Genomic DNA, 17450 nt, shown 5'->3' on the forward strand with positions numbered 1-17450 from the left:
ATTAGGGAAGAAGGGTGTAAGATAATGGATGGATGGATGGATTTATTTTTCAGTACTTTGGTTATCTAAGTGAAAGACACTATACAGGGTAAGACACAAAGAATGACTATTACTGAAATTTTGCCCTCACATCTAATATATTTAAAAAATATTTAATATTAAAACATTTAATTCAGAATCAAAGTTACATGAAACTATGTAGCTTTTATACAGTAGTATATGTATGTGTACACACGCACAATAACTGCTCGTTGATTAACTCTCCCTGAGGCGGAACTGAAGACATTTTAACTGCAAACAGTCAAACTTTTTACCCACAACACCAAACCTGAATTCAAACTACATCCTTTTATACAGGTGTCAAAAGCTGCGTTGAGGTCCAATAGACCTAATGCTGGTTCTTCAACAGACTGTACTTATGCGGATGTCATTGAATACTTTGACGAGGGCAGTTTCAGTACTGTGGTGAGCATGAAACCGAACTGCAGCTCTGTTAAAAATAATTTTTTAATATTATCTAAAAGCATTTTTCAGGGGAGGATCTTGATTTACTAAATTCAACACAATATACAGGTCAAAACAGACATAATTAAGTTTATTATGTTTTAAAGACCGCAATGATGTCACAGTTTCCTTCCTGTAACACCTCATCTTAGTGTTGCTGGAACCAGTTAAAAATTATGATATTTTAAAAAAATGATTGTGCATCCATTTTAGTCAATGAGTGTTCAGGGTGTTGCAGTGCTCACACCTCCCCACAGCCAACCTGCAATTTTAGAACAGACCCTAATTAAGAGTCAAAATGCACTACAAGATTGAAAAAAAAAAACAATGGTGGTAAATTGACTTTATTATATAAGAAGTAAAAATAGTTGTAATGAGTCACTTTTGTAAAAGAAATGGAATTTGTCACTCATACATTTACTAACATCTTTAAAGAAAATCCTCAAACAAATCTTCTGTATAATGAATGAAAGATAAGAAAATAAAAATAATTTTACAATTCAGAATAGCTTTAACAAGGGTTTATGTATGTAAACCAAAAATAGTAAAATATCTACAGTATCAACATGATTTAGTAAACCTTATGCCTGTGTTGTTAAAATCTTAATAATAATTAAGATAACCAGCATGATTTCCTTCCTGATTCAGAAACAGAGAAAATAATAGAAATAATAATGTGTGATAATTAGATTCAAATACAGAAAACATTATGAATACCAAAGGGCAATTACCAGTCCATACATGAACTCTTAACATGAATCCAATAGCAAAAAACCTTCAATAATTGAACAAAAACTCTGTATAAATACAGCAAAAAGATAAACACGACTTTGCATTCTTATTCTGAAAATTTAAACCATTTATTCCTTCAACACACCCTTCAAATCCATTTCATTTAAGATTCCCGGTGATTATCATCTCAAATCTGATTTTAAGATGTGAAATTAGTAGAATAAGGTGAATTTTAAGAACTTCAGTTAGAAGTCTTTTTTTGAAATGCTTTTTTGAACTAAGCTACAAAAAAATCAAAGATATGATCTAGATGTAATTAAAGCACAAAAAGCAAGTCACAGAGCACCATGGTATTCGAGGTTCACATAATGTCTCACATTTGTGAGTCCTCATGAACAGGTAAACCATTTTCATAGGTGAAACTTTTCCCACAGATCCCACATGAGAAATGCTCCACACCTGTGTGACCTATAACGTGACTAGCTAAATTATGTTTCTGAATGACTCCTTTTCCACAAGTCATACATATGAAAGGCTTCTCACCTATGTGAAGGTTCATGTGTTTGACTAAATGATCTTTTCGTGTGAAACTTTTTCCACAAGTCATACATGTGAAAGGCTTCTCTGCCATATGAATCCTCATGTGAGAGGTTAAACGAGATGTGCTTCTAAAACTTTTTCCACAGGTTCCACATGAGAAAGGTTTCTCACCTGTATGAATTCTCATGTGAATAGTTAAATCAAATTTGATTCTGAAACTTTTTCCACAAGTCATACATGTGAAAGGCTTCTCACCTGTGTGAATTCTCATGTGATTACCTAAATGATCAGTTCGAGTGAAACTTTTTCCACAAGTCATACATGTCAAAGGCTTCTCAGCCATATGAATCCTCATGTGAGAAGTTAAACGAGATGTGCTTCTGAAACTTTTTCCACATGTTCCACATGAGAAAGGTTTCTCACCTGTATGAATTCTTGTGTGAATAGTTAAATCAGATTTGATTCTGAAACTTTTTCCACAAGTAGTACATGTGAATGGTTTCTCACCTGTGTGAAGCTTCATGTGATTACTTAAATGATCTTTTCGACTAAAACTTTTTCCACAAGTCATACATGTGAAAGGCTTCTCGACTATATGAACCTTCATGTGAGAAGATAAACACGATGCACTTCTAAAACGTTTTCGACAATTCACACAAGAGAAAGGCTTCTCGCCTGTATGAGTCCTCATGTGAATAGTTAAATTTCTTTTGTTACTAAACTTTTTTTCACAAGTTCTACATGTGAAAGGCTTCTCTCCTGTGTGGCTTTTCATGTGAGAAATTAAATTACCTTTTTGAGTGAAACTTTTTCCACAAGTAAGACATGTGAAACGCTTCTCCCCAGTATGAATCCTCACATGTGTCATCAAGTTACCTTTCTGAGAAAAAATTTGATGACAAAATTCACAGGAGTACACATTTTGGTCCAGGTGAGTTTTTTTGTGCTTTTTTTGTTTTGGACCTTCAATAATTCCTTTTTGCTGTTTTTTTTTCTGACATTTCTCGGTTGGTTTCTGCTCTTTTTCCATCTTTCCTCCTGGGTCTTCAGATTTGCTTTCTTCCTGATCCTGGTCCTCAACTACTGGACCCTCCGTAGTGCTTGAAAAGTGGAAAATAAGTTGGCTCCTGTTTGGTTCTGTTTCATTACTGATTTTTTGCACATTAGAAGGAGTCACCAAAATGTCTCCAGTTTCCTGTTTCAACATAAGATGCTCTTCATCCTGACTTATGCAAAGTTGATTTTCTTCTTCTTTGAACTGTTGATGTTCTGGTTCCTCTTGCTCATGTTTTATTTTAAAAGGTTCTTGTTCCTCTTTTTCTAAAGCTGAATTCCCATCCTGGTCGCTGAACTCAGTGAAATCTTCCTCCTCTTTACACACACAATTTTGTGGGAGATCTGAACAAGAAAAGCAACAGCTTATAAATTTAGATTAAAAAAAAACTTCATGTTTATCCGTTGATGCAACTGAAACAGGCTTTATTTCATATGAATATTAAACTTAATCGATATGGTTCTTCTGAAGGGAGAGTCGATAGATGTGCGTTATAATACAATAAAGACATTGTTTTATAACATTCTGTTAATCTTCACCTTTCAATTAAATTAACTCAGACCTGTGAGGACACTGTTACAGTAATCAGTGCGACAAAAGATAAACACCTGGATGTGTCTCTCTAGATTTTACTGGGACACTAGCCCTTTAATTGTGGAAATGTTCTTTAAGTGGCTATAAGGCTGACTTTTAGCCGTCATTTTTTTTCCCTTCAGTTAATACTATGTACCTCCACGATCTAACTAAGCTTTCAACGGAACTGATCTGTTCAAGTTTTTATTGTTGTAATATTTTAGCATTTAGTTTCATGCCCAAATAATTAAGACGGGACAGTGGTTCGTACCTATTCGGTGTAAGATTATCAGGGGAATCCGCCTGCAACCCAGCAGTCTGCGCTGATCATCCATCTCTTCCTCCGACTTGACGATGATTTCTTTAAACTCCGTTAATGTTTCTTCGGCAGGAGTTAACTGCTCGTTGATTAACTCTCTCTGACGCTGAACTGAAGACATTTTTACTGCAAACACTCAAATGTTTACCCCAAAAACCAAACCCGTCTTCAAACTACATTCTAACAGAAGGGAAGCTAACGCTGCTATTTGTGTCCCGGTTTTATTTCCTGTCTGTTTCACTGTAGCTCCACTGAATAAACAGTGAACGACTATTTATGGCACAATCGAAGACAATGCTATCGCAACCACTCAAATAATCCTACAAAACACAAAAACCCTTCATCAAAATGCCTTCTGACAGGAGAACGGCTATTGCTGCTATCCGCGTTATTTATTTCCTGTGTGTTTCACTGTGGCTCCACGGAGGAAACTGTGAACGACTTTTAGTTCCGCTTTGAATTTTCAAACTCTCATTGATCCACCTCTTTTAAAAGTTAGACTAAATAAATTACAATGTCAGAATCTTACTTGTCAGTATCCCAATTTACTAACCGAGACACACTACATAGGTTAAAATACAAAACAATAATGTTTTAAAGTCTTTCCTTCTCAGCATGTTATAATTGCTCTTTACCTGCTGCTGGTGTATTTGCTCCCTGACTTTGCCCTTTTTTATTGTGACAACATGATTTCTTTTAAATATGTGAAAAGCATAGTGAGCAAAACTTTTGTACATAAAGGAGGGATGTCCAAAGTGGGTAGAGTAAGCAGAGAATAAAGTCAATAGAATAAGAAACAGAAAAGGATTAAAATAACTTGATACTTAGATTCAGATACAGAAAACATTAATCCCAAAGGAGAACTCAGTAGTTGTCTACCAGCCCATGTAACCGGGTTCTGCTTCACTCCACTGTACCAGGCTGGCCCAAGTAACCCCTCAACTCTGCGTAGTGTAGTTGTTTTAATAAAGACAAGGAGTTTCTGGGTGATCAGGCAGTTTATTTCCTTAGGCTGGGAGGCCGGCAACAGGAACACTGTTTGAAGACACGAGACATGATTTTGGGTTACATGGGAGATGTGCGATGAAATATGAAACAAACTTACTTTGAGTTGTACATAGAGGTGGCAGGGACTGGCTGCTGGCTGCAGAACACATGGGTGCTTGTCCTCGTCTGCTGACAATGACAGAAGATTCTTGAGCCAGACAAGAGACAAAGAGAATGCCAGGAAGCGTCATCTGGGAGGACGGACAAGGTTTAAGCTTTTAAACTTTGTCTGGAGATCAGTGATCAACTGCTGTATAGTGATAATGATCCGATGGAGTGATAATGATCCGATGGAGACTGGGGAGACGCACGTAGTGTAAATCAGGATAATCAGGAAGCAGGTGTTTACACAAGTTTAAAGTCAAAAACTTCTGCTACACTGAAAATAAGAAGACCGTCTCAACGTTAAACGGAGTTTATTACATAAGAATACAAATACAATGTTTTATTTACAGACATTTTTGTATCAGAAAAAGTATTTTTCAATTTGAATACAAGCTTGGTGAAGAAAGCAGATGGTGTCCAACTAGTCTAAGCTTGGTTTTACTGATGCATGCAGCCACTAACTAGTGGTTCCCAAAGTGTGGGGCGCAACTCCCAGGGCGGCGCAGTGCCATTGCAGGGGTTGGGAGCACTGTGAATGAATGAAAAAACAAAACAGTTACACTAAAATGTTACAGGTTTTTGTCTGGTTGCACAATGTGCCCAGTTGATTTATTTTTTTTGGGTGGGATTTTATTGTAATCCATAGGGGGCCCAGAAGAAAATCTTTGGGAACTACTGTCTTAATCCAAGATGCTACATATTAAAGGGGCAGAATTTTGTGTTTTCCAGGGATATAGAGCAATTTTATAACACAATCAAGCATCTATGTTACCTTCAATAGTTATAAAAAATGCTATATATACCAAATAGGGGAAAAAAAAGACTTTGTAATTTAAAGCCTTGACATTGGGCCTCCATCTTTTAATGAAACTCTTGCTCTTTCTGAAACACCGTCTTCAGGAAGTCATCATAACATGATGAACCAGAACATCGCCCCACTATAAAACCTTCAACAAGATTTTTACCAGCGCTGTACCAAGAAGTAGCTCATATGAGCTCAACAGATGTGCAGTTCCACTAGGTGTTTGCTAAGTGCTGCTGGCTAGTCTGAAGGATCTGAGTGGGGAGTGATAGGGGAGGGGTGCTCTTTTACATAATACTGCCCCTTTAAATGTGATCCAGATGTAATTACAGAATAAAAGGCAAGATACAGAGCAACTTGGTACTTCAATTCACATTAAGCCCAGAGTGGGTCCTCATGTGAACAGGTAAGCTCTTTCTATTGGTGAAACATTTTCCACATATCTCACATGAGAAAGGCTTTTCAGCTGTATGAATTTTCATGTGAGACGTTAAAGCCCCTTTTTCCCTAAAAGTCTTTCCACATGTCACACATAAGAAAGGCTTCTCACTTGTGTGAGTCCTTATGTGAATAGTTAAAGAACTTCTTACCCTAAAACTCCTTCCACATGTCGTACATGAAAAAGGCTTCTCACCTGTGTGACTTCTCATGTGAAAAGTTAAATTGGTTTTATTGGTGAAGTTTTTTTCACACCACTTGCATGAGAACGGTTTCTCACCTGTGTGGATCCTCATGTGAGAGTTTAAACCATCTTTTGTAGAGAAACCTTTTCCACAGGTCCCACATGTGAAAGTCTTCTCACCTGTGTGATCTTTCATATGAGTAGTCAAATGACTTTTTTGAATGAAGCTTTTTCCACAAGTACAACATGTGAAACGTTTTTCATCAGTATGAGTCCTCATGTGAGAAGATAAACAACTTTTAGTGGTGAATGTTTTTTCACAGCTCTTGCATGAGAAAGGTTTCTCACCTTTGTGAATTCTATTGTGGCGATTTAAACCATCTTTTGTGAAAAAACCTATTTGGCAGGTCCCACATGAGAAAGGCTTTTCAACTGTGTGACTTGTCATGTGAGAAATCAAACCTCTTTTTTCCCTAAATTGTTTTCCACAAGTCACACAGGTGAAAGGCTTTTCACCTGTGTGACTTTTCATATGAGCACGTACATGACCTATTTGAGTGAAACCTTTTCCACACGTCATACATGTGAAAGGCTTCTCACCAGAGTGAATTCTCATGTGAGAAATTAAATGAGCTTTGTTTCTGAATTTTTTTCCACAGGTCACACAAGAGAAGGGTTTCTTGCCTGTGTGAATCCTCATGTGAGTAGTTAAATTACTTTTTTGAGTAAATGTTTTTTCACAGTTTGGACATGAGAAAGTCTTCTTAGGTTTGTGAGTTTTCAGATGATTATTTAAATTACTTTTGTTCCCGAAACTTCTGTTACAAACAGTACATGAGGAAAGCTTCTTTCCCTGACGAGGTGTAAAGTCAGGATCTAAACTTTTTCTTGAGGTTTTACACAAATTAGACTTCTCCCCTGAGTGATTTCTCATGTGTTTAGTCAAGTTGCTGTTATAGGAAAAGGTTTTATCACAAATTTTACAGCCAAATAAATTTTGGTCTTGGTGACTTTTCTTTAGCATTTTGTGGTTCTTGTTTGGTTCTGTTTCATTGTTGATTCTTTGCCCATTAAAAGGAGTCACCAAAATGTCTCCAGTCTCCTGTTTCAGCACAAGCTGCTCTTCAACCTGAATGGAGAAGGGTTGATTCTCTTCCACTTTGAACAGTTGCATCTCCAGATGCTCTGGTTCTTCTTGCTCATGTTTTATCTCCAGATGTTCTGGTTCTTCTTGCTCATGTTTTATCTCCAGATGTTCTGGTTCTTCTTGCTCATGTTTTATCTCCAGATGTTCTGGTTCGTCTTGTTCATGTTTTATCTCCAGATGTTCTGATTCTTCTTGCTCATGTTTTGTCTCCAGATGTTCTGGTTCTTCTTGCTCATGTTTTATCTCCAGATGCTCTGGTTCGTCTTGCTCTATTTTTATCACCAGAGGTTCTGTTTTGTCTTGATCTAAAGTGAAGTCCACATCCTGGTTGCTGAGCTCAGTGAAAACCTCCTCCGTTTTACATACACAGCATTGTGGAAGATCTGGACCAACAGACAAAAAAAAAAAAGCTTTGAAATATAAGTTAAAAAGTTAATAACTTGGCACATCTAAATAGGCTTTATTTGGTATGAAAATTAACTTGATATTCTTCTGATCAAAAGGTAAGTAGATGTGTAAATAGTATGAATATTTAATATAAATACAGGAACATTTATGCAACCTGTCTAATAAAATAACCATGTTGTTAATATAAAATAAACTACGATGCAAACAGTCACATGTTGAAAATCCTGAGTAATTATGCTCCGATTAGCATAAACATTAGCTGACACGTTGCAAGAAGAATCTAAAGTTTCCATCGCTGACTCAATCTACTCAAGTAAAAGTTAGAAATACAGTGCAATGAAACTACACATAAGAACCCTTTTTTTTTTTTTTTTTACAAAAGGTTACTCAACCACCCACCTGTTAACCTATTCTTGTTAACAAGCTTAACATAATATTGGCATGGACTAACTAGTCATCATTTAGCTAACATTATCTGCAACTAGTCCAGCAGTCGCCTGATATGTGATGTCAGCTTAAGTTTCACTCCTCCAGAAAGCCCTCTGTCCAAAAATGAAACATGCTATGTGTGTCAAAAGCACTTGGAGTGTGTGTGAGTGCAAACCTGGATAACCGTCCCAACACTAGTCATCATTTAGCTAACATTATCTTCAATCAGTAACAATACTCAACTCACTCGGCTTGTTTGGAAAAATTATGCAAAGTTCTTTGTCATGTGTTGGCTTGTAATAGCTGAAAAACGTGCAGGGGACAGACGGGACAGATACAGGAAGTCCAGGAGCTCCTACTGCATCAAATCGAGATAGGAATAATGAAAAGTTGGCCACTCTGAGGTAAAAACAAGCAAAACAAATCCCAGATAAAATAAATAACCTGTGGGCAGGCAATACACCCCAATGCCAAAGGTTTCTTTCCTTTCTGCAGTATGTAACTTTCTTGTCTAACAGTTGGGTACTGAAAATTTAAGGGCTAACATTTTTCTCCTGGAGCGACTGACTACATGTCCCAGAGTGCTGTGCGGTCATTTAACATTTTATCGGAGGTAGTTTTGATTTATTCTGATCACGTGTCTGTTGTGGTATATGTTCTTCGGATTTGTGTCACAGTCCTATACAGATACAGCAGATTTGTCATTCCAGGGTAATTTACTTTGTTGTACTTTGTACTTTAAATAGGTTGCCGAGTTTAGCGTCGTCCCAAACAATTTCATTTAACTTTTTCCCAAATCACTTTAGCTCTCTGTTTAACCTGTCTCATCAGTAAAACGTGAGGGTGTTTCCTACCTAATCGGTGTAAGATTATCATGGGTATTCGGGAGAAATCCAGCGGTCTGCGCTGATTATCCATGTCTTCCTCGGACTTGATGATTTCTTTAAACTCTGTTTCTTCAGCAGCAGTTAACTGCTCGTTAATCCATTTTCTCTTCGGCTGAACTGAAGACATTGTTGCTACAAACACTCAATTATATATCAAACCTATAAACTCGTCTTCAAACTACCTTCGAACAAAGACTATGCTAACGCTGCTATCTGTGCTCTGTTTTATCTCCGGTGCGTTTCTCTGTAGCTCCGCTGAGAAAACTGCTAAAGATATTTAGTTCCGCTTTGAATTTTCCAAATCCCGTTGAGTCGTCTCTTTCAGTATATAGTTAAAAGAAAAACAAAAACAAACATTAATTTTGTTTTATTTAACTGACTGAATTCTCTGCGTGAAATACGCTTTGTACATTATTCCCAGTCTGATGTTTTCAAGCTTTTGTTGCAATTAATTTGATGATTTTCTATTTAAAGCCATTGAAAACACAACATCTAAGGTTAAAAATATATACTTTCTAAAGTTTATTTTCAGAAGGAACTTTATATCTCACTACAAGCATCACCAGAATGTATTTTCCAGTTTTGTATTTATCTTCTTACTTTTGAACAGTTATTCATAACAGCATCTTCACCACTAATTCTCCGGATGACAAACTTTACATAACACATCCCAGGTTACGAATATTTTTTAAGTAGTCTTTGTGGGTTTTATTTATACACACTATTTGTATTTGTTTTAAAACTACAATCTGATGTGTCGATCTGAAAAAACGTAAGCCCTATTGCCCAAGCTGTACGGAAGAGGATTAGGGCCACGGAGAAAAAAATTCTCCGTGGCTTTAAAGTCAGAATTCCGAGATTCTGACTTTAATCTCAGAATTCTGACTTTAATTTCAGAATTTTCTGAATTCTGACTTTAAAGTCAGAATTCTTTTTTTTTCGGTGGCTCTAATCCTCTTCCGTACAGGTTAATTTGTTACGATCAAATTAAGTTTTTCAAAATCAATTTCTTTATTTGGATAAACTTTATTTGATTACTAATACCAAATTAACTAATTTTTTAAAGTTTTATCATCTAAAACTTTAAAACTTTTTTAAATGTTGGAGTTCCTTTCTCTTTTTTAAGGGAGAGGCACTTTTATTAGATTGAAATTAATTTTAAATACCTTTAAGCTGTCTTCTCTTCATCAAGCCCACATTTCTTAATTAAAATTTATTTTTTATTGGTCTGTAATATTTTCATCTTAAACCTAGAGTTTTCATTAGCTGTACTGATAGAAAAAAGGGTGGAAAACTGCACAATGTGTAATTAATCTGCGTTTCATTTAGTGAATTGTGTAAATGTAAATATAAATGTAATGTAAAGGAGGTGTTTCAGTGGGAATCATAAAATTTAAAGCGGAACTTAACATCTTTTATTGTTTCGTCAGTGGAGCCTCAGTGAAACACACGTGAAATGAAGACGGAGCACAGATAGCAGCGTTAGCTTTTCCTTTGTTAGAAAGTGGTTTGAAGACGGATTCGGCGTTTTAGGTGAATACATGAGTGTTTTCTTTAAATAATGTCTTCAATCCAGCTTCAATGACAGTTTATCAACAAGTGTTTAACTCCTGTTGAAAAATTGTTTTCAGGGTTTAAAGAAATCATCGCCAGGTCCGAGGAAGAGATGGATGATCAGCACAGACTGTTGGTTTTCACCCGGACACCCCAGATAATTTTATACCAAATAGGTATGAAACACCCTCACGTTTTAGCAAACAAAATGACGGCTGGGAAAATTGAATACTTAGAATCGTCAAATGAAGCCGAAGCTGGTTTCCGATTGCATCTTCCGATTCGAAAAATGGCTAAAAAAAAAAACTCCTTTCATAATCTTTAATCTGCTCAAGTTCAAAAACTAAAATACACAAATATCAGAATATTTAAAGCAAAGTGTGAAATTCTTCAAACCACAGTAAAGGGCTATATTACTGTATAATATAAACTTTAATGTAAAGTTTATTGATCCTATCGATCGATGTTCAGGGAAGCGGCCATCTTCTGAAAAACCTGGTTTATCAATTACACCAAGAGGGTCGAATGTCTTGAGGGGCTATATTTTTTTATATTATTCTAAATTGAAAACAACAAAAAAAAGCACATAATTATGTTTTGACTATCTCTTGCATCAGCTGTATTAAACTCATAGACTTGCAGAGCTAGAAGCTTTACGACTGGTGCACTTTATTTACGACCAGTGGTTTTGGCATGTCTTGAAACCAATAAGTGGCCCTTTATCAATTCACAATCTCAAAAGATTTCCAGAAAGAAATATATATATAATATTTATTTCACTTTTTGTAACTTTCTTTGAATTAATAAGTTTACATATGTTTGGTCAGGGATAATTGTCTTTCAAGCTGTTTGACTTGGGTCAAATCTTTTAGGTTTCCTTTGACAAACGTCTGATAGGTTAGCTGACACATTTTAGTTAACTGGAGGGACAACCGTAGATGTGTTTTAATGCCAGAACTGAAACACACTGCTTTCATGTTCGACATAAAGTCAGCCAAGATATCAGGAAGAGCTGCGCAAATATAGTTCATCCTTGGGAACAATTTCCAGATGCTTGAAGGCGCCGCATTCATGAGTCCAAACAAGTATAGACATGATGGGAATGTCCAACTTTCATACCTCTCAGGAAGGAGACGGGCTTTGTATCTCAGAGTTGAAAGTATTTTGGTCCAAAGTGTCCAGATTGACCCAAGAACAAAAGACATAAACATAAGATGTTGACTGAAGCTGGTTAGACAGTGTAATTATCCGCATTAAAACCTGTTCTGCACTGACATGGGCTAAACGCCACCCAGTAATGAGGAAGCCTTTACTCCAAAGGAAACATACAAAAGCCAGATTGAAGTTTGCAAATGCACACAGGGTCAAAGGTCGTCATGTTTGGATACGTGTCCTGTGGTCTACCGAAGCTACAGTGGAACCGTTTGACCCTTTATGATCATCGTTACGTTTGGAGGAAAAAGGTTGATGGTTGTGCCACCCTAACTGTGAAGTATGGTGGTGGCAGCATCATGTTGTGGGGTTGTTTAGCCGCAAGAGGAATTTCATTAAAAAAAAAGAGGGCCTGACAGTTTACTTTAAAGTGTAATTAATCCCCACATTAACTTTTTTTTTGCCCAAATAGTCTAAATATTATATCTGTGCAAATTTTGATATTTTTGTGTAAATTTGTTTAGTTCTGTGTTATTTTGGCTAAAACCGTCTCGGTGCCTTCAGCCGAACGGTGCTGAGGCAGTTGAATGTTTCTATTGTTTAAGGGAGCAGTATTTTATAAAATTAATATTTTTAGCTTTATGTTCATGTTTTAATGTTATTCCCTCATCAAAGTGTTGCATTGATTCTTTCATGCATGTTTGAGGAATCCTTTAATCTCCATGGCAACCACTGAGCTGTGCAAAACGCCTGGTTGGACCCACTTTGGCCTTTTAAAAGTTTAAATGATCTTTTTTTTAACTGTTGATGCAGGAAAATCAGCAGTTATTTCATTTTTCTATTTACCTGCTCCTTTGGATCACAGCATGATCCTTTTGACCCGTCTGGAGTCATCTGTTGGCATTCAAGGTTCTGCACTATTATGTTTTCTGGACCATAAGGCGCACCGGATGATAAGGAAAATGCTAAAACATACTGTCTACAAAAAAAAAAAAAGTCACATAAGCAAAGCAGTGAGTTTAGTTTAACTTTATTCTACTATGTATCAATACACTCACATTATTTTAAAAATTCTTCTGCGCTCCCACGCAGCTCCTCTTCTGTGTCTGAATTGAACAGCTGGGCAGTTTTGCCATCAAACATGCCAGGTTCCCTCTCATCTTTGTCGGAGTCGGTCTCATTGCCAGCTGGCCGTTCAGCACTGACGCCGGCTTTGGCGAAAGTTCGGGCAACAGTTAAAGCAGATACCTTAGCCCGGCAGCCATAATCCATTCACATACGGTGGCGTAACTCACCTCCCTGTCTTAGTAAACGTGTGTTTGCCGTCTATCATCCATCGCTCCCACGCAGCTGTCAACTTCTCTTTGAACGCCCTACCAATGTCCAGCGGTTGGAGTTCCTTTGTTAATCCTGGAATGATGGCCTGTAGTTATCGTAAGCATGTCTCTTCACTGGCGCCATTTTGGGGGTTCTGAGAAAATCAAAAGTTGTTTTCCAGCATACTGGTGGTATTCCTACCGGAGGAGTGGCGGAAGTGTATGTATTACGTTATATTCTCTGATTGGCTTATTGCTGCCGGTGTACGTACCGGTATTATACACATTACGTTTCTGCGCACCGGATTATAAGACGTACTGCTGATTTTTGAAAACATTTAAGGCGCTTAAATTGCGCCTTAGAGTGCGGAAAATACAGTACATTGGTTCCTGTCCTAGCTTCCAAATAGGAGTTTTCTGTGAATTTCTCATTCCTACTCTGTTTCTTCCCTGAAGTACGGGGTTCCCCAGGGGTCAGTATTTGCCCCTGTTCTTTTTGCATTTAGTTGCTGCCTCTGGGTTGTATTTTTAAAAAGCACAAAGTCTCTTTTCATTGCTCTGCAGGCAACATTCAAATCTATTTACCTGACTAATGACATCCAGTCTTCTGTAAAGATGTTACAGAATTGTCTTCAGGATGTACAGGCATGGCTAAGAAAATTTTTTTTAACTTAAATGCAATCCCCTGCTTGGCCATGACTGTGTTGTTGACCCCCTGACCTCCATTTGTTGTCCATTTATGAAAAATCTGGGTGTGATTGTTGATCCTGTTTAAATTTGATAACCATATTAGTGCTGTTATCAAAGCCAGTTTCTTTTAGCTGAGGAACCTTGCTAAGATAAAATCTTATCTTCCTCTGCCTGATTTTGAGAGGCCTATCCCCTCATTCATTACACCACGTTTAGATCACTAATTGTTTTGTACTTTAGTTTGGACCAGAGTTCACTGCAGAGCAGACATAATGCTGCAGCCCGTCTGCTGATGAAAACAAACAGGTGTGAATATGTTGCCCCCATTTTGCACAACCTTCACTGGCTTGTTTTTTGGTTAAAATTACAGATTTATTGATTGTTTTTAGGTGTCTAATCTCTGTTTTGATAGATTAGTTAAGTGAGATCTTGCAGCGCTGCACTCCACCAGAGGCCTGAGGTCAACTGATCAGCTTTTATTGTCTGTTCTTAAAGTTAAGCTAAAACCCAGAGGAGACAGAGTTTTCTCTGTGGCAGCAGCCAGACGGACATCTGTCTCATTCTGTCTGTTGAGTTTTCTCAGTCAGTTGATCAGTTTGTTAAAAACCACGTCTATTCTCTCTGGCCTTCAAAACTAGTTAAAGAAAGGGAAAATATTTGTACCTCACTGATTCAACTTTTTTTTTTTTTTATTGTAAATTGTTGTAGCTGTCTTGGTTTTTATTAGCTTTTGATATTTTCTGTGAATTTTATAAGTTTTTAATTTTTTTTAATCAAACTTCATTTTTATTTTTTGTTTTATAATTGGTCTGTGATTTTTGTGAAGCACTTCCCACAGCTGAGACTTTTGTAAATGTGCTATATAAATAAATCCTGGCTTGACTTTGCTGGAATTTTCTAAATTTGTCAGAGGTTATGCTGACACATTGAAAGTGTGTTAGCTGCACTTTAAATGTTGCTGTCATTAAATGATAGTTTTACATCTCTCTTCATGGACAATAGGTCTTCACATGTATTTTTTTATTATTTAAAGAATGTCCTTTATATTATAAAAAGACCCCATTCATATATGAGAAATCTCAGGTTTTAAGAAGATGTCTGCTTATCGATTAATCTTTTGTCGGTTGAAAAGATTGATCAACTCATTCATCGACAACTTGATTTCTAATAAGTAAAATTGAAAGGTGTTTTCTTTTACTCACATTTAAAAGCTTTTATTTTGTGTTTTTGTCCAGATCTCTCACGATGCATTGTAGTTAAAGAAGAGGAGGAGGTTCCCGTTCAGCTCAATAACCAGGATGAGAATTCCACTTTAGATCAAGAGGAACCAGAACCTCTGGGTATAAAACAGGAGCAAGAGGAACCGGAACATCAACAATTCAAAGAGAATCAACTCTGCATCAGTCAGGATGAAGAGCAGCTTGTGCGAAAACAGGACACTGATTCTCCTGAAGTTGAGAATCAGGATCAAGATGCAATTGATTCTGAAAATCAAGGAAAAAATAGAGATGATCAGAAACAACATGAGAGATGTCAGAAGACCAAACAGCAGAAAGGGACTCTCCCAGGCCACAGTTTGTATTCCTGTGAAATTTGTGAGAAAATCTTTTCTGGACAAAAGGGTTTCACAATACACATGAGAAATCACATGCGTGAGAAGACGCATGGATGTACAACCTGTGGAAAACGTTACTATAGCAGAAGTGGTTTAAATCTGCACATGAGAGCCCACACAGGGGAAAAACCGTTCACATGTGCAACATGTGGAAAAAGCTATGGTAGCAGGGTTTCTTTAAATTTTCATATGAGAACTCACACAGGGGAAAGGCGGTTCAAATGTGTTGTTTGTGGAAAAGATTTCCGTCAAAGTTCGGCTTTACATACTCACATGAGAACTCACTCAGATCAGAAGCCTTATTCATGCACAACCTGTGGGAAAAGGTTTTCTAATAAAAGTGTGTTAAATTCGCACATTATAATTCATACAGGTGAGAAACGTTACTCATGTATTGCTTGCGGAAAACGTTTTAGTCAGAAAAGTCAGTTACGGTATCACATGATGACTCACACAGGTGAGAAACCCATTTCATGCATCACTTGTGGAAAAACGTTCACTCATAAAGGTAATTTATCTGAGCACGTCAAAACTCACACAGGTGAGAAGCCTTTTTCGTGTTCTACTTGTGGGAAATGTTTCAGTCACAAAAGCCTTTTAAGAAATCACATGAGAAGGCACACAGGTGAGAGGCCTTTTTCATGTACCACCTGTGGAAAGACTTACAGTGAGAGAAGTGGTTTAGCTTATCATGTCAAAACTCATACAGCTGAGAGACCCTTCTCCTGTGTGACTTGTAAGGCAAGTTTCCGAAAACAATCCTTTTTAACAAATCACATGAAAACTCACACAGTTGAGAAGACTTACGCATGTGTGACCTGTGGAAAAACTTTCACTCAGAAATGTGAATTGGCTATTCACAAGAAAACCCATAGGGAAGAGGGACCCTTCTTATGTGCGATATGTGGTAAAAGTTTCCGTGGAAAAAGTAGTTTAAATTACCACATGAAAAATCATGCAGAGGAAAAGCCTTTCTCATGTGTGACCTGCGGAAAAGGGTTTCTTAGGAAGTCCCATTTAATATGTCACATGAGGAGTCACACAGGGGAGAAGCCTTTCTCATGCATGACTTGTGGAAAAAGTTTCTCTGTGAAATGTAACTTAACTTTTCACATGAAGACTCATACAAATGAGAAGCCTTTCTCATGTGCAACCTGTGGTAAAGGTTACCATAATAAAAGTAGTTTCAATTACCACATGAGAAATCACACAGAGGAAAAGCCATTCCTGTGTGTGACCTGTGGAAAAGGATTTGTTCATAATTCTCATTTAATTTTGCACATGAGAAGTCACACAGGGGAGAAGCCTTTCACATGCACAATATGTGAAAAAAGCTACGCCATAAAAAGCAGGTTAACTGTTCACATGAAGACTCATACAGGTTAGGAGCCTTTCTTCTGCTTGTTCTGTTGAGAAGCTTTCCAGCAGAAATGTCCTCTACTATGTCACCCAAATGTGAGACAAAGTGATGCAAACTTGAAGTATCAAGTTAGTAAATTTTTGTTTAGAGAGGGGAATAATTTCATGAAGACTCGTAGAGATGAGAAGCCTGTATGAATTACATATAATGTGTTCAAATAATAAGTTTAGCTGAAATACTTTATGAAATTCATAATTTTTGGGAGTTTTACTTTAACATTTAAAATTATTTTTTCCAGTGAGATTGTCAGTGTCTTCAAAAAATTGTTTTGAATGCATTTTTTTTAAAGAACAATGCATTTCAGTGCTTTTACTTTCAGACTGCAGTGGATTTTTTTTAACTTGGACTTTTGTTACAGCTGCATATGTGAAATAGAATCACTCATAGCTATATGTATATGTATTAGAGTACACAGATACAAATGTGTGAAAATAAGTAAAGACAAAGAAGTTTGTTGTTCATTTGCTGTACTTTGTATTTTTCTTCAAATATTTAGTGATTTTGTTAGTGAATACATGTTTAAATGTACAGACT

At 36.9% G+C, this 17450-nt stretch overlaps 3 protein-coding genes across 5 annotated transcripts; 1 reads left to right on the forward strand and 2 right to left on the reverse strand.

Annotated features, from left to right (window-relative positions):
* Positions 1 to 676: 676 nt before the first annotated feature.
* LOC122843862 (gastrula zinc finger protein XlCGF57.1-like) lies at positions 677 to 4126 on the reverse strand. Its single transcript, XM_044138962.1, has 2 exons — positions 3675 to 4126; positions 677 to 3174 (listed from the first exon to the last, which is right to left on the reverse strand). The coding sequence occupies exons 1-2, from the start codon at positions 3841 to 3843 to the stop codon at positions 1610 to 1612; spliced, it is 1734 nt and encodes a 577-aa protein (XP_043994897.1). The 5' UTR covers positions 3844 to 4126; the 3' UTR covers positions 677 to 1609.
* Positions 4127 to 4678: 552 nt separating this feature from the next.
* On the reverse strand, positions 4679 to 9429 carry LOC122843854 (gastrula zinc finger protein XlCGF57.1-like). 2 transcript variants are annotated; one of them, XM_044138951.1, is made up of 3 exons: positions 9137 to 9429; positions 4828 to 4960; positions 4679 to 4757 (listed from the first exon to the last, which is right to left on the reverse strand). In XM_044138951.1, exons 1-3 carry the CDS (start codon positions 9294 to 9296, stop codon positions 4730 to 4732), a joined length of 321 nt encoding a protein of 106 aa, XP_043994886.1. In that variant the 5' UTR covers positions 9297 to 9429; the 3' UTR covers positions 4679 to 4729. The 2 variants fall into 2 exon arrangements, with proteins under 2 accessions (XP_043994886.1, XP_043994885.1); XM_044138950.1 differs by lacking the exons at positions 4679 to 4757; positions 4828 to 4960 and adding an exon at positions 5169 to 7828.
* A 1176-nt stretch (positions 9430 to 10605) lies between these two features.
* LOC122843859 (gastrula zinc finger protein XlCGF57.1-like) lies at positions 10606 to 17382 on the forward strand. Of its 2 annotated transcripts, none has more exons than XM_044138958.1 (3): positions 10606 to 10702; positions 10790 to 10899; positions 15117 to 17382. In XM_044138958.1, exons 2-3 carry the CDS (start codon positions 10836 to 10838, stop codon positions 16880 to 16882), a joined length of 1830 nt encoding a protein of 609 aa, XP_043994893.1. In that variant the 5' UTR covers positions 10606 to 10702; positions 10790 to 10835; the 3' UTR covers positions 16883 to 17382. The 2 variants fall into 2 exon arrangements, with proteins under 2 accessions (XP_043994893.1, XP_043994891.1); XM_044138956.1 differs by having other exon boundaries at positions 10801 to 10899.
* Positions 17383 to 17450: the final 68 nt, after the last annotated feature.

This window comes from Gambusia affinis, linkage group LG14 (genome assembly GCF_019740435.1).
Source record: "Gambusia affinis linkage group LG14, SWU_Gaff_1.0, whole genome shotgun sequence".
NCBI classification, from domain to species: Eukaryota; Metazoa; Chordata; class Actinopteri; order Cyprinodontiformes; family Poeciliidae; genus Gambusia; species Gambusia affinis.